This window comes from Lates calcarifer, linkage group LG17, assembly GCF_001640805.2.
Source record: "Lates calcarifer isolate ASB-BC8 linkage group LG17, TLL_Latcal_v3, whole genome shotgun sequence".
Taxonomy (NCBI): domain Eukaryota; kingdom Metazoa; phylum Chordata; class Actinopteri; family Centropomidae; genus Lates; species Lates calcarifer.
The window spans coordinates 18,533,187-18,551,026 of NC_066849.1; the positions used below are offsets into that span (position 1 = coordinate 18,533,187).

Genomic DNA, 17,840 nt, shown 5'->3' on the forward strand with positions numbered 1-17,840 from the left:
AATTAGCCAGACAGACAGAACTGCTACTCTGGGCCACTTCATTATTATTTTAATTTCATTATGCAAAATGCTAACTGTTGATACCACTCCTGTTTTAACAGTACCATCACACATGCTGCCACTAGTACTACTGCTTTTATTAACACACTACAAGTACTGCTCTTATGGAAACTACTACTACTGCTACTATTACTGGCTCTAATAATGAACTTAATTTGCATACCAAACATATATGATGTGCCGTAAAGAAAACAAAAATCAGGTTATTAAGAAACAAATGCAGCATTGACGTTGGGGTCATCCTCACACAGAGAGGACAAACTCCTTTAAAATAATGAAAAATGATAGTCTGATACAACAGACTGGCCTGATGAACATGGAGACAGAGATAAGAAAGCTGAGATAAAGACATGATGAGCTACAACAAGCTGTGATAAAACCACGTCAGAATGAATGGACCTGAAAGTACAGTATGCATAAGTCAACGGTCTAAATGTCCCAAAGTGCTTTTTACATACGAGACACAAGGCAGGTAAAACGATGATGACGGGAAACATGAGCAGTGTGTATAAAAATATCGGCATGAAAAACCATAATAAGAATCACAAAAGGCAACTTCTACTCAGTCGCAGGATGAAAAGGTGTGATTCAGATTTTCTCTCCGGAGCATCTTTTTTTAAAAACAGGTGACCTTGTGATTACTCGCTTTCGTTTTTCACAATCAAACACACTCACACCCTCTGCTGTCTCCGCATGACGTCAACACTGACTTCTTGCATGCTACGTCAGTCGAGCTCGCTTACCCACAACCTTCCCACCCCACCCTTTCACCACCACCACCACTATCACCCCATCACAGCCACCACACTGAAAGGCTCCTCCTGTTACCAAACAACACCCCTCTGTGTGCCTAATGTACAGGAGCGTCAGTGTTAAAATTTTATTTGCATGATCAAAATGAAAGTGAATTTATTTTCTAAAATCTGCCTTTTCCTGCTGGATCCAGTCAAACAGTCTCACAGTTAAGACTTGGACCTGATTAAATCCTGTTGAAATCCTTCCAATCAGGGTGAGGTCAGTCTGCAGGCTCTGGATTTCAGGGTTCAGTGTTGTCAACATTCACTCAATAAACTCCTCATTTACCCAAAATTTCCCTTGAACCACACTTTTTTTTTTTTTTAAATAAAACAGTGAGCAAAACAACAAAAGAGCAAAGCGCTAAAACACAGAACATGAACCTGACTTTTGAACTCATACAGGTGAGGGTAGTGATGAGTTAAAGCTTATTAACAAAGAAATTATTCAGAAATGATTTCCCTCAGTTACACTGTGCCTTGCTCAAGGACACGCTGACGCCGCTGATCGCAGACGAGCCTGAAACCAGCGACCTGTTGGATCTGTTGGGTTTTTCTCTGTAATCTTATAAGATAAGAGTACGTCTAGACCTGCTCTATATGTACAGCGTCTCGAGATAACTTCTGTTGTGAATTGGCGCTATATAAATAAATTTGACTTGACTTGACCATCCACTTCCTCTCTGACCTAAATTCTGCCACAAAGAAGTTTTTTACGCTGTTAGATTGTAAATGAAAAGACATTTTAAAGCTTTAAGTGGTGATTTTAAGTGTTTTTTTTTCTTTGTGTGTGTTTTTATCAATTAGAGCTATTCTCATCCATGACAGCCAGCCCCCCCACCCATCCCCTGCTTCCCTGGTCATAACAATAGAAAACAGTGCGGGGGAAGGTTGCCTGTGTGTGTCTATTTTTAGCTCGGCCTGCCTCTGGTGCTCCAGCAATAGCAGCGCCTGATAAATGAGAGATGGGTATTATGCAATCGATGCTGAATGAAACAGACCCAATTCACAGAAGCTGAGAGAGAGAGAGGGATGAGGAGGAGGAGGTGGGGGGGGTGATCAGGGAAGGCTGTATCCAGCACAGTGATGTGGCTCAGCATCTTATACCTGATTGGTGTGACAGGGCAGGGAGAGGCAGGGCTGCAGCAGGGCTTACCTCAGTGATGACACCCCCCTCTCTACCCACCACACCTCACCCACCCCCCAACCCCGTTTTACACCCCACCCTCCCTCTGGCTCTGTGTAGTCGGCCGTGACGAGGCTCCATCAGAGGAGACCAGTGACGTTAGAGGCTATAAATAGATCTGCCTGCCAGGAAAGAGGGGGACTGGGAGACTTGTGACGGAGCTTACGTAGATACCCCCCCCCCTCATGAATACATATATGAGGGATTTTTAAAAAAAATAATTTTGACAGGTTGATGCGAAAGTGCTCCTCCACCCTTATTAAGCTCTAATCTTTTATTCAGTCAAATCTCAGGGTGAGCAGGTAGGGTGTTCTCTGAGCATGTTGCTCAAGGACACTTTGACACTTCTACATGCCAAGATTTAACACAGTCAGGTGGTCTGAGCTGGTACCGAGTCACATCCTTAAAGCAAATCCTTGGATTACATGTCAAAGCGAGAGCAGTAATTATGGTCGGCTGTGATTAAACAATATGTAATTTTGATACGTAAAAAGACAAAAACAGCAGGTTTACATCTTTATGGATCTGCCATATCTGTAGTAAAATATAACCTCACTTTTCTCCTCAGTTTCCTTCAGATTTTTTTCTCACCACTGGGAAAATACCATAAAACAGAAACTAGACCGTCAGAGATACTAAATCTTTCCACTGAAACCCAGACTAGGTTTTCAGTCTCCATCACAAAAAAACTAGCTGGAGACTGCTATTTAATCAAACATCAGGTCATTATATCAGATTTGCACTGCTGATTATAGCTGAAACAGTGAACTGACAGTGAAGACGGCTGCACAACACTAATCTATGATGAACTAATGTCACTAATAGCCGTGAGAGAATCGGGTAAAACATGAGAGTTCCTCTGTCGTCATACTGTGATTATTATTGTAAATTAACTAACAAATTCATTACATTTTACGTTCCACAGACTCATTATCAGCACTGAGTTTTTCAACAGCTGCAGTTCATTTAAGCTTTCTGCTGCAGGTCATTCATTCCCATTCAAAAGAATCAGAGACCAACAGGCTTCTGATAGGAGAGACAGCTCCCACTGCTGAGGAAAATATGATACTGCAACACCTGTCGCTGCTCTGCATTAATACTGCAGACAACCATTTGTTAAAGATAAAATATTCTAATTTGTATGGTTTTTAAGACAGTGCTTCTAAACCCCACAAGATTTCCTTGTATAGTAAACACACGGCCTCAAACATCAGGATTTCCATCTTCTCTGTTCTAAAATTCCAGGACTTTTCAATGATTTTCCATAACCAAGACCACACTTAAAGCAAATCTGCTTTCTAATCTTCTAATTCTTTTCTAATCTGCCTCTAGATATATTTGAGACAGACAGACTTTGAGTGACTGTTTTTGATCGACTCCTTCTTGTATCCTCACTGATTTGTTGTTGTAATTTTTGTTTCTAGTTTGGTTCAGCTGTTAGCTTAATTCTTTAAAGCAGCTTCTCATTGTCACTGGTAAAATTCAGTAATACTCTATTTAAAGGGGACGGAAGTGAGCAATATGGCTCCTTAAGGGGTTATTAGGTTTCTGCTGCAGGAGGGAACAAGAAAACATGCTGTAAAACAAAAGCAAAAAATGTCTCAAAAAGAAACAAGTTTTCAGTGTTTAACCTCGTCATGGTGGAAAAATCCTGTGTAACATTTAGACAAGCATGAGACCGTAAAAGGAAAGAGACCAGACTTTTACAGCTATGTCTAAAACATCTATAACTTAATCTACTACTACTACTGCCTCTAAAACTGGCACTGCTCCTACAGCTTGGTGAGACAGGCATTCTCCCTTTAAACAGACAAACAGACAGACAGGTTGGCTGACGTCTTGCTCAGTCGCAGCATACATAACAAGTTGACCTTGGTCTGTCTCCTGCCTCCAGCATTGTTTTCCCTCTCTCTGACGTAAACGACAGCTCCCTTTTCTCTCTTTAACTCCGTTTTGCTAAACTTTTCTCACACACATCCCCCAACACCCACATCCTAACCCTCTGCTTTTGTTCCCAGGATGTTTAGTGTGCACCTCATCACCATAACGAAGAGGAGGAATCCTTTCTCTTCAAACCAAAATAAAGCAGCGGTGATTGACAAAGTTTCCATGTCATCATCACTCGGGATAAGGGTTTGTACGTTCTGTCTCTGTTCGACGCCGGGTGATGAGATTACTCCATTAGTCAACTTACAGAAAATTAATTGCCAATTATTGTGATTTATTTTTCAAGCAAAGGGCAAAACATTACCTACTTCCAGCTTCTCAGTCGCAGTAAACTGCTGCTCAGACAAAACAAGCAACTTGTAGGTGATTGAAACAAGTCTGTTCTTATCCGACTCTTCACTTTGATTTAAAATGCTTCTTAAGGGATTAACAGACACACTACAATGAACTTCTTCAGCTACAGACACTGTGTTAATCTTAAAAATGTTGCAGAAGAAATACTTCTCATCAAACAATTTACTGTGCCACTGTCACTTTGAGGTCCACCTTGAATCTAGGCCTACATTTTTCACCTAATGAAGACTTTATATCATTGTTATAAAGCCTTTTCTTACGGCTAAGCTTCTAACTGCACAAAAAGTTATAACCTCGGGCTGGGAAATGCCAAGACCAGTTCCAGTTGTTGTTTGTGCATGCATGTCTGTGATGTGCTCATGGGAACCAGGGCTGAGGGATTTAAGGAAATTTTTTTTGTCATGTATGTGAGAGTGATGCAGAAAACAACCGTCAAGGCCAGATGTTATTTGATGGGGGGATGACACAGGCCTGGGGTCAAAAGTCAACCCACACACACATACACACATACACACAAACGCTCCCTCCTGTTTTCTTTCCTTGTAGCGTGGGAATTGGCCGAGGGGCCTCAAACATCACACCAGGAAGGAGGCAAGAGGTGAGGAGGAGAGGAGGAAAACAGGCCAGGGAGCACTTTATGAATGTGTGTGTGTGTGTGTGTGTGCGCGCGTGCGTGTCTGTGTGTGTGTGTGTGTGCATGTGTGTAAACCATTGAAGGACAGGAAGAGCAAAGAGTTGATATTTACTAATGATTTTACATGATCTGAAATGAGAGAAAAAAAACACATAAGGCAGTTGCAGAGGAACATTTTAGAGGTACAGTGGTGTGTGTGTGTGTGTGTGTGTGTGTGTGTGTGTGTGTGTGTGTGTGCGCGTGTGTGTGTAGGAGTGCTAGAGTTCAGGGAGTAAAGAGGGTTTGTTTGCTTTATAGCTCAAGCCCATTGTACATTTGATCTGAAAGCAGTAGAAAAACAACCGTCTCCCCCCACACTCACCCTGCCAAACAGATCTTTCCTTTCACTGTCACTGTGCGTGGTTTGTGCACTACATGTGTATATGTGTGTGTGTGTGTGTATATGTGTACATATTTTTGTTCAAATTTTTATTTTGCTGCGAGGACAGTTCAGCCCATTTCCACAGCTTCAAAGAGATATCTGCAGGTTAAGACTTGTGGGGTTAAGGATAGAAAATGCACTGTCAGTGAGTGCCCTCACAGTTATACAAAGACCAGCATATGTGTGTGTATATGTGTGTGTTTATGTCTTCTTGACAGCAAGCAGAAAGGAGAGGCTGGGCAGCAGGGTAGGAGAAAAACAAGCAGGAAACATATTCACAATATGCAAATCCAGATCTGATCTTTTTCTTTGATTGAGAGCTGTGGGCAAATCACAGGAATTGTGTACTGTAAGTCAGCACTTAGTAACTCTCCCTCTGGAGAGAATTTGCAAGCTGGCAAATCCCAAAGAGTCTATCCTTTCTTTCTATTTTTGATTCACAAATTTTCACCCAGTTTTCCTGCAGATAACTTCAAGTTCTGGGATATTTTTAGGGCGTCTCACACACGCAGCATGTTTAAGAGCTTCCAAAAGCTTCAGCTTGTGGTTCTTGAAGTAGTTCATGGTGGATTTTGAGGTTTGATTTGGATTATCGTCCTGTCATAGAAGCCAGACTTTGGAATTTGGGCCCAGAGTTTGCTGATATTGAGCAGGATCACAACCCCAAAGCAGAGTATTTCCACCACCATGTTTAATATTTGGCACTGACTTTTTCCCCCTATTTTTTAAGTTCATGAAATAAAAAGTAACAGTGCATTAACACTCAAAGAAATGGTCTAATGCTTTTAAAGTCTGAAAGTTGAAAATACTTTTTGTCACTTCACAAATCAACTAAATATGTAATCTGCCCAGAGGTCCCCAAACCTCTACATATAAAATGACCTGTGGATGATAAAATATTTTAGCGTACTAATCTCCCATGTGAATGAAAAAAATAGATTTTTGCTGTCTCACACAGACACATCTCTGCTGCTCTACCTGGCAGCCACACTGGAAAATTTAGAGCTGATTGATCAGTTCAAACATGTCTGGACGCAACACAAACACTGTATTAATTGGTGACAGGTCACAAGTGTCACGACTAACATAAGTTGGCTTTTGATGGTTACTATTTCTGACTTCACGGTGCTAACATCACTAGAAATTTTTGAAAAGTTGACCAGCTGCTTCACGCTGCTCTGAGGGCAGCTGGACGAAAAGTATGAGAGTTCAGAAAACCTTCACTGGATAAAGAAAGAACATAGATGAGCTCAGTTCAGCCTGAATGATGAACTATACACAATAAAATAGGAAATAATATTCAGAGAAACTGAAACTGTAGATACAGATTTCACAAAATAACTATGTCATAATAAGGTTACTTTAAGTTTTAAGATGCTCGTTTTACCACGTTGCATCAAAGGGAAAGACTGAAAAAGATAAAAACAAAAAAAGGAAGTATGTAGATTCTGTCCTAACACAATGAGGAAAGACTTATTTTTGCACCATGTTTCACTTTTTCTGGTAACTTCCTCAAGACTTTGGGGCACTGTGTGTGTGTTTTTTTTTCTCTGAATGATGTGACATTTCCTTCACAGAAGAGGGGACATCAGATGCTTTTGGATTATCCCGCATCCACTGCTCTAACAGCAGATTACTATTGTTGAGACGGGGAGATTGGTACATGTCAGCTAATGTCTTGGTTGGCTAAGTTGGCTAAATTACTGCAGAAAAAAGGAAGACATTTTTTACTCTGCAAAGATCATGAAATGATACTTTACACACTCTTTGCATTTGATCAAAATACCAACATGTATTGCTCACACAGCATCATTTTCAGATTTCTTCTCGGAGAACTATTTCCACTGTTTTATACGACCTTGCTCCTGGACTGAAGCTGAAAGCCACGCCTCCACGAGGAGCCAGCTGTTCTTTCCATCCACCTGACCAGCCACAGCAGATCGCTGCCCAAACACAGCAAACCCTCCGTGTCCAACATCAACATCTGATCTCAGAGCAGCTCATGTCTCTCTAAATATAGCCAAGGGGAGGGGAAGGTTGCACCAAGTCAAACCAGCTGCTCTGTTTATTATTTTTCTGCGTGACCTTTGACCTACAGGCAGAGGGTGGACTCCTGCCTTTGAAAACAGCAGACCTCTGTTTGGAGTCCTGTCAGTGAAGAGAAAGGAAGAAAGAAAGTGCAGGAAAAAAGACGTGAGGCTAAAAGTTAAAGGTGATCCACATGAGCTTCCATCATTATTACACACTGAAGATTGAAGATTTGTATACGTTGTCACAGTTGTTGGGTTAAACCTACAGACTTTGTGGTTTCTGTGCTGCCTTGCTAACTCTCTCTTCAGGTACATTCTGATAAAACACAGCATGAGTGTTCTGCTTTTTCTTTTTCTTTTTTCATGTGCTGCAGCTACAGAATAGCTTGCAACATAAGATTGCAGTGATCTAAAATGAGCATTCCTGGTTGAGAAAGCGTAAGACCCTAACCTGTAAGAAAAGGAAATAGCCTGTCGTCTCGCTGCTCTAGAGTCTGGTGTATTTTGAGTCGCTGTGGGTGTAGGCGTTGGTCTCTGGTGTAGTGGTGATGGTGCAAAACAGTGAGTCTGAAAAGAAGCCCAATTACTATTTATTTCTTAAAGCAACATTAACGTCTGTTCTTGCACTGTGTAACTCTGGTCTCTCACTAACTGAGTGATAGTTGGTGGCTTAAACTGCTGGGATCAGGCCCAACAAGTTCAAGAGTAGATCAGTTAAAAAGACTTAGAAGTCATTAAAAACAGTTTGCATCTCTGATATCCAGCAGGGAAACTTCTCCAGGGAAATATCAAGAATTCTAATTGGAGTTTGGCGTGTTTATAACAATGATAGCGCTTACAGCTTCAGAAGCTGGAGACCATGAGTAATATCCTCCGTTTGGTCGTGTTCGACTGAAGCTTAACCCCTGGCAATCACTTGTAGCTGCAGAGGGCTGCTGTTGTTCAGCAAAAGTTACACTGTGTTACTTTAAGTTTTTGTTGCTGTTTTTTTTTTTTAAATCTAGGGACCATTGTCAGAAAATGATCTATCCCTCGTCCTGTGAGGGTGGAGGTTGTCCAGAGCTGGCAGTGATTAATTGTCTGGTGAAAGATATTTTGGCAGGACAGCTGTTTGCTGTCTTGGGTGTTTGAGCTGTGATGCTGTGGTTGAAGCATGGTCTGCCTACGCAACAATATTTTAAAAACAACAGTTGCCTTTTTAGCAGACTGGTCCTTTATGCATGAATGTAACTGTTGCAGCGGTGAAGAGGTTAAATTTCTGGAGTTCAGGGCGCCTCAGAGGTTGATTCACTCCTCCGGACGAGTATTGATCGTGGAGTCTATTTGCAGTGATTAGCTCTGTCCGTCCAGCCGGGGAGAAATCCATACAGTGGCTGATCAGCATTAACATCATTAAAAACTGGTTAGAGGGGCAACACACCGAGCCAGAACCACCAGAACCACACACACACACACACAAGCAATGTGTGATTATAGCCCCAGCAGTAGAGATCTAGATTTGGCTCCAGCATCGACCTGAAAATCGAACAACCTTGCATCACACTGGTGTGCAACTGGGCAGGCTGGTTCAGGACACACACACACACACACACACACACACACACACTGTCAGTCTTTGCCCAGCAACAGGCCATGCTGAGTGTTCCTCTAATCATGTTCATATGGCACTAATTGGCGCCTTTCGGTATACAGTGATTGAGTCCGGTGGTGAGGCAAGAGTGTGCCACTTCCTACTCTAATTAGGCGAGGGCAACCCAGGAGCGGCCAATCACATCGCTGATCAGCGGGACACGACAAGATGGAGACAGCGGGGGCAGAGTGTTTTCTTTTGAGTCTTTCTGTGCCTTTTTTTGTCTCAATTGTTTTTGGGCCCAGACTTCAAGTAAAGCCCCTGAAATCCTACTCATCATTGACAACAATGTCAGCCTGATACTGACCTATCAGCCATGATGTGATGGATCCATTTCAAATACAGTTTTTTTTTCTCAACGTCATTTTAAATTTCATTTCTGCTGTTAGCTAAATTCAGTAAGTGACTGAAATCCCTGTCCTCAAGTTACTTTACCTAAAAATTATCTCAATGAGTTCAACACAATGAGGTACACAAATAAATGGTGTTGGTACTGGATCTCTCTGCATCAGCAGATATCCTGAGCTGAGACAGTAGAATTGGCAGTGAAAGAGAAAAAGCTGCTTCAGTGCATTTCTATATTTTACATATATCACTTATATATGCATAAATAATAACACTAGATAACACAAGGTGTCCTAGGATTCGTCTCAAATCTAGTCTACCTAAACACCGTAGTTTCAACTTGACTGTACTTTTTTTTCTGTATCAATATTTTACATTTTTCTTTTTCTTCATTCATGTCTCTGCATAAACTGTAACTTTTGAAGCACTCTCACACAGACATACCATCATGTCATGTTGCTGAAATCTCTAAAACAAAACAAAACTAAAGTTGTTAAGTCGTCTCCAGCCCCCAGCCTTTCCCTACCTGGCATCCCGCTGTGTAGGCGGAGCCCTGAAGTCTATGTAGGTGATCAAGTTCACCTGTGACACACTGTGCAGGAGCAGGCTGCATGTGGATGCCTTGTTTCTTCATTTGTTTTCAGATTACGCAAAAGTCCATCAACCACGCTATTGTCTAATCCTGCAAGAAAACATTGGAACAGAGCTTCTTTGTTGGGTGTTCATCTGTCCCTGAGTTGATCATCATTCCTGGAGTCACAGAGATGTCAGGATAACACTCAGTCAGTCCACTATTCTAGCTGTGATATTCAGCACAAGTACACACACAGTCACACAAGCACAGTCACACTTGTCTGCTGACGTCAGTTGTGGTTTCATGGCTGTCACTGCAATGCCGATCGACCAGCTCGCAGGCCTGCAATTACTCCCGGCCCAACGCTCTGCTCGCTGCAGTTCTGTTTTTCCACCAAATAAGAGACTAAGGACGCAAAAGGACGCCATGAAATACGCTAAAAAGATACGAGGCGGAAACCAGCTGGCTGAGCTTGTGGACGCAGTGGGATTTCTGTTGAGACATGTTTGTTGTAGGAACAGAGCAAAGTGACTCCAGAGACTCGGTTCAGAGGCGTCGTGCGGTTCAGCGGGTTGAGGCGTTAACTGTGAATTGGCAACGATTCGGGATCGAGTCCAACGAACAGCCACTGTCACATCAATATTTTCTGTCAGTCCTCACCAGGGGTCAAAAATTCTCTGTTACAAAAGTCCAGATTCCTCTAAAATGTCCCTGTTGTGAAACATTTAATGATGCTGACTTGCAGCTGGATATGTTGGTTACACATAATGTGTTATACAGACACTGTGATCACGGCGTTTTCAGAATGGGTGACGACAGGAGAAGGAAAACTGGACTGATCTAAGACATTACGTGTAGCAGCTGTGGGGAACTCCACCTCTGTGAAAAGCTGAGGATTCTGGTACAAGAGGCTGGACAAGCATCGGAAACATCATCAGCTGTCTGAGAGGAGAAGAACAAAACCAGTCACAACATCGCCTGGGAAGGGTCAAAGTCGTCGACACGGAGTCAGTGGACAGTGAAGAAAGATTGAGGATGTTCACAGTCTGACACCAGAGGCCATCTCTCGACAAAGATTATGAGCAAGAAAAGCATCAAATCGTCAGTCATCAAAACAGTTGCCAGTTAATTTTCTGTCGATCAACTAATCGCTGCAGCATAAGGATAACTCGACTGATATAATGTATAGAGAGCATCTACACTGTAGCTAAAGCTAATATGAAGGTCCCCCACCTCAATGACTTATTCAGACTGTTTCCCTGAAGTTGAGCCTGAAATCCCTCTTTACCTCTGGTTTACTCAGCTTCTGCTCAAGTTGTGGAAAACACTTACAGCAGAGGATATAACTCAGCGTATACTTCTCATGGCAGATTGTGCACTGCTGTCGAGACTGGTCAGTGCACTGAATAAATAAAGTTTAGCAGAATCCAGGATGGAGGAGGAACCACCGATGGAGCTGGAGTCTGTGGAGGGTAAAATATGAGTACAGGTGAATAAAGCCCAACCAGCAGCAGGGGCCATAATGGGATACTCATAGCTGACTCACAGTGCCTCGTCACAGGTAACGTGTCTCTTCCTTTACATTATGTGGCAACACGCTGGCAGTTTGCAGCGACCTTTAACCCCATGTTGAGCGAGCTGTGCGTCACGTTGCAGTCTGTTGACATGGGCTGGGGCCCCAGAGGGCTGACCAACCTGCTGTGACACCGCCCGAAAGGTCAGATCTGGTTTCTGAACAGTTGGGAGGTATGGGTTGCAAACAGCAGACGGCACAAAAAAGTGTGAAGACTACGGGAGTTAAACTGATATTTGGCTCAGACGCTGGGCTTTAATTAAAGATTGGATACCAGCCAGTCACTTCCACCCTGATCTGATATGATGGAGGTCTCTGTCTGAGCAGAGCCACAGAAAAACAGACAGCGAACGGATAGAAAACTTTCATTCAAAATTGCTTTTGATTTGACAGATTTGATTTAAAAGCAGAAATCTATCTCAGAGTTTCTGTTGTTTACAGCTGTTGAGAGTCAGTTGTGGAAAGTTATTTTAGTTTTTGCGGTTTCGTGCTGTTTGTGTCCCAACAAGAGTTTCCCTTTAAGTCTAAAACAATGCGCATAACGCAGCACACAAAGAAAGAGGTGCTGAATAGCGAGAGTAACCGACTGCAGTTGTCAGCTACAGCTGAAAACATTTATTTCAACACCATCACGTTTGCATCACAGTAAAAAGCCTTTGGGTGAAGAAACATTAATAGGTGTTTATTATGAAGCGGCTGCATTAAATAGCTTTGTTTTAGGTTTAAAAGTTGGTACAGTTGAACAGTTTTGCTGCAGATTTGTCAGTGGATCAGTGTTACACAAGTAGACTGTATAAAAAGCTGCAAGCACTTATTCCACTGTGATAAAACCTCAGACCTCCAACACACAGCCAGGGTTAGCAAAACTGTTCCAGAGCATTTTCTTCCCCCTGTACAGTAGATATAGCTTCAAGTTAAGACAGGGAAAAAAACTGCATCAAATTCTGTTTCAGATACTTTCCTACTTTGACAAAAATACAAGAAACTTCTGGAGGAAAGACTGAATTTTCTGAAATGTGGAATCAAGATTAGTGTGATGAAAATGAAAGCGAAGGTAAATCTGAGGCACTGAATATCAAAATGCAAAATGTGAATATATCTGCAACAGTTTCAATAAAAAGAAAAACCAACTTCCAGCTACATGACTAACCACCAATTGCCAAAACACAGTAGGAAACAATTTAAAAATCAAGCTGTGGTTCACATGGGAGAAAAAAACCTATTCAAACAATCATCAGATCTTTACTAAAACACACAGTGGTAAGACTGTGAAGTTTTGTGGAAACACAACAAACTGTAACGTGTGAAGTCTGTCGTTTCACAAGCAGCGAGGAGCACAAGGCCGCACATACACGAGACATTTCACCGTGACTGTCGCTGATGCGCTAAGAGCCTCAGCAACTAAATCCTGTCTGCTATCACCTGCAAGAAATATCACATCAGAGCTCTAATTTATTGTATTATATTCATCTGTGCATAAAACACATTGAAATAAACCCACTACCACTTTGGGTTCTTACTGAGCTGCTGCATTGCTTTGATCTTACACTGCACTGCAACTGCAACTTTGGCGAATGCTGAATAAACAAAAGTGGAGACATTATCACTGTAATTATTATCAGATTACAAGATTGACGAGCTGTTAGCTTCCTCTCTCACAGTGTGTGAGTCAAAGTCTAGTTGGCATCAGTGATCTCCGCTGGGAGGTGAAACAGGATGAGTAAGTCAGAGTTTGACATCAGTCCTCATCATCATCACTGAGGGATACGAGTCCCCTCATGAAAAGAGCAACGATGGACACGACGAGGTGAGTGTGTGAGGAGGGAGGAGCAGATAAAATCCTCCATCACTGTGTGTATAATTTTAAATGAAGCAAATGAAATACCTGAGGAGTCACGGTTCCATGTGGACTGCATAGAACCACTGGAAACAGTACTAGAGCTGAAACTATTAGTCAGTTAATTGATTAGTTGACAGTATAGTCATCAGTAGTCAACAGTAGTTTGAGTAGTTTCAGCATTTATTTATTCATTTTTTGAAAACAATAATTACCATTATAGTTTGATTTGTTGATTCTATTTTTGATTAATTGATTATTTGTTAGATTTTTTTTTTTTTTATCAAACTATGATGAAAAATATGACATCTTCAAATGCTGTGCTCTGTCCAACCAAGCCATAACCCAAAGTTAATGACTTTATAATGATAGTAAACAGGGTAAAGCAGCAAATCCTCACACTGTAAAAGCTGAAATGAGAGAATATTTGGATGTTTTGAGACAATTAGCTGATTGATTTTCTGTCAATTGACTGATGATTAATTAACTAATAATCGCAGGTCTATTTCCACCTATTCAATTGGCTTCTTCTCTAAGTTTTATATCATCATAAACAAAATGTGTTTAGGTTTAGAACAGTTGGTTGGACATAATGAGACATTTGAATGGTGTCATTTTGGGCTCTGGAGACTTGTTATGAAGCATTTTTCACTAATTTGAGAACTGAATATTGTCTTCAATGGTCAAATACACTCACAGATGTTAAAGGTAGAGCCACCAGAGTATAAACAGGAAATTCTCTGACACTAAAACAACTCCTGCCTCATCACAAACCTAAAAGCAGAGGCTAAGCATCTACACAGATGCACTTGAACGCCTCTTTGCCAAAACTAACTGTAAAACCTCGAATTTTATGAGGTAAATTGATGACGGTGGAAGCGGTCCGTTTCCATCTAGGAATTAATGGAAACTACACAGAGTGTGGGGGTTAAAGGGATTTGGACGATTACAGTGTGCACTTTACTTTCCTCTGCTGCTTTTTTGACTGTGTTATTACACACATGTGGTCGATCCATCAGTCCTATAAATACGTCCAACTTCAGCGTTCATTAGCAATCGCTCCCTTTGAAGGCTTTTTATTGGTGGGTTGACATTATAAAGAAACTTTGATCCCCCACCTTCCCTTCCCACCCCTCCCCTCCCCACCCAACGGGGCTGACGTCGTCGTGACTTCGTGAAAGGCTGCCTGCAAAATTAGTCATTCTTAGCCCTCTGTGACTCTTCAGGCAGCAGCCACCTTCAGGTATACTCATCTGCTGAGAATGAAATGTGAGTGTGTGCTGTGTTGCATAAGGGTGGGAAAACTATATTAGCTCCAGTCTGTCATCATATGCCTTAAAAATGGAAAGAACAACCAAGAGTGATATATCCTGTATGTGGCCTGCACTTTATCTAAGAGAACTGAACATTTTTAATGATACAACAGCATTAAAATCACAATTATTAACCTTATTAACTTATCTACAGCCTCCTGATTGTGTATACACATAAAACTTCAGTCCAGGAAGTGACAGCTTATTCCTCCTTGCCCCTCCGGCACAAACTTGGCACTGAGGATTACCCATAACACAATCAGCTCAAAGAACAAACTGCAATCCATCAAAAAACAAGAAGATTAAAATGTGTTTGAATGAAAAAACGATGTAAGGCTGTTTTGTGTGTGCACCCTCAATAGTGGTAGGATAAATATTTAATGTATTTTGCTACAAATGATGCAGTAATTCATGTTATATAAACACAATAAAACACACACACACACACACAGATTCAGGAGATACTGATTCAGATCTTCCTCCAGAACCACATCAGTTCGTCTGACTCACCACTAGACTAATAAAACAGCACTTTAAAAACCCAAACTCAGTCATTTGTTCAGTCTGAGCTCAGCTCCACTGTCTGACACCGTTATTTCGTCTGAGGGAACTTGGCAGATAAATGACGCTGACTGTGGATGTTAGGTTGACATCCTGGGTTAAAATAATTTCACTCTGAGGATTAAAGAGCTGAGATTTTGTTTGATCTGTTACTTGAAAGTTGAAGATCCTGACTCTTGACCTTCTTACACCTGGCTGTGTGTAATTTTGGCGATAAGAGGAAACGTTCTCTCTGATCTCACTTCTGTAAATCAGACTAGGTGAGCGTCAGCAAGATCACTCAGATTTAGACCTGTAAATCATCTCTGCATGCTTGTGACAGATTTACGTGATGAAGTATTACTACTTACTGAAGTAAAAATACCAAATAAGCTCCAGTAAACTCACCACTGAGAAGCAAAGGCAATTTGATATTACTGATATTTAGGAGATTAAATGTCATCATCAAACACTGAGGTCATTTTAAACTCACTGTACTATGAGTTCAGTACAAATGATATGAATATCACAAGGAGATAGAGATAAGAAATGTTACATGCTGAGAAACTCTGAAACACTATGGATCTCATTATATCATATTAAGAGGTAAAACTCTCTCCAACCACACCTGGAAGGTGGGTCACTATAGTGCTGTACATTTCTTTTGAATGATAAAACTATTATTTAGCAAACATCAGTGTGAGCACTGAGCAGCCCTGGAGTAACACTATAAAAAATAAAATACTATAATCACAAGCATACCATACTTGATTAGCCACTAATACTGATAATAAACTCAGTACTGAGTGCTGCAGATACTGTAGAGGAGGTGGATACAATACCATGAACTGATGCAAAGACAGCAGAGACATTAAAAGAGGTTTATGCCTCTTTTGCCCTTTATAGATAAATATATACATAGTGTATGTATACATGGGATGTCATTATAAATTTTACATTGGATTGCAACACACTGTATCTTTTTATGATGTTGTACCCCACTTGTGGAAAATAAATGAGATATTAATGACTTTTTTCACACTGTAAGTTTGTATAATTAATATTATAGTAAAGTTGTGGTGAAGTTATTTTTATCATCAGCGTCTGTCAGAGGATGAACTGTTAAACTTCGTTTAAAAGACAGAGTAGCAGAGTGTTTAGGGTGGTGCAACAACATCTGGATTGAAACCACATCTGGCCTACCGCCTTCGTTTCTGCACGATGTCGATGGGCCGGTTGACGGCGCACGGCGACCCGCAAATATTCCCGTTCCGCACTTTGCAGTAACGATCCTGGACCGAAGGGGCTGGATACACACAGCTGGTCGGTAAACTCATGTTTGCGGTTGTTTCTTCTTTTTCTTCTTCTTCTGTTTTGTTCTTCACTAATCCTCCTCCTCGTCCTTCTCCGGACGCTCCTTCTGCTTCTCGGCTCTCGCGCGCTCTCTCCTCTCCCTTCACGCCGCACCAGGTTTCCACTGACGCGCGGGCAGACGGAGGAAAGCCCTCCTCGGCGTGTTTCAGCGGCATGCCTCCAGTCGGCAACGCGGAGAGAGTGAAGAAGAGAAAAGTGGGGGGAAATCAAGGCACTGTGGGTTTTCTTAAAAGAGTCATTTCCTCGGAGGCGCGCGCTTTCTGTTCTATGCGGTTTTGGAGAGCTGAACGCGAGAAGAGCGCGAGGCGGTTCGTTTCAAATCCACATTGAGGAGTTCGGGGCAGAACTCTCCTTCTTCTCTGGAGATACACTCCCCCCCCTGTCTCTCTATGGCTCTCTGTCTGTCTCCTCCTTCCAGCACATGGACTCCTGGGGCTTTAAAAAAAGACACGAACTACGTGCGTGTGCGCGCGCGCACGAGTGTGTGAGTGAGACTGAGGGGGGGTCTGTGGTTGTAGTAGATACATCACGTGTAGGTATATGTGTACAGTATGTGGTGAATGTGTGATATAAACAGCGCAGTGTGTGTGTGTGTGTGTGTGTGTGTGTGTGTGTGTGTGTGTGTGTGAGGGAGATCTTTGAGGACGCTTTGAGGAGAGAAACTCTCTGAGGCAGTGCCTCCAGCGAACATTTTAACTGTTTACACGCTCAACAAACACACGCACACACACAGATGTAACAGACTCAATATAAGAACATGAATTCCTCCAGGATAATAAACTTTTCACTTTTGAAGCTTCAAACCAGCACAATCAAATCCTTGTCTTGAATTTAACACTCACAGAAACTCAGCTTTACATCAGTCTGATTAAAATGCACCATGAACTTATCAAGCATCTGATAAAACAGTGAGTTCAAACTGTAGAGTGTTTGTAATTGTTGTGTTTTCATGTACATGAATGAATTACATGCATTTATGTTGCTGTGTGTAACTTTTCTTTCTAATATTAAGACTTTCTATACATTTATATATGTATTTTATTAGCTAAATGTTTTAGTGAACTTCATGTGTGTTAAATCTACATAGCTACATTTATATGTATTGTTTTCATCCATTTAAATCCAAAGAACTTAAGGGGTTATTTGTAAGTTTTCATGGTGGAAGTGATGGTCACCTGTCAAGAGCTTCAGCCATTACAATGCAAGATGTTACAAAACAGCCTCTGAA

The 17,840-nt window shown here is 41.6% G+C and overlaps 1 protein-coding gene across 1 annotated transcript in view; it reads right to left on the minus strand.

The window, feature by feature from the left end:
• Positions 1 to 17,174, minus strand: part of LOC108902762 (cAMP-specific 3',5'-cyclic phosphodiesterase 4D-like) — a 35,124-nt gene extending 17,950 nt beyond the window's left edge. The window contains 1 exon segment of the mRNA XM_018704757.2: positions 16,442 to 17,174. Within this exon segment, the coding sequence (XP_018560273.1) occupies positions 16,442 to 16,767 (326 nt within the window). The 5' untranslated portion in view covers positions 16,768 to 17,174.
• Positions 17,175 to 17,840: the final 666 nt, after the last annotated feature.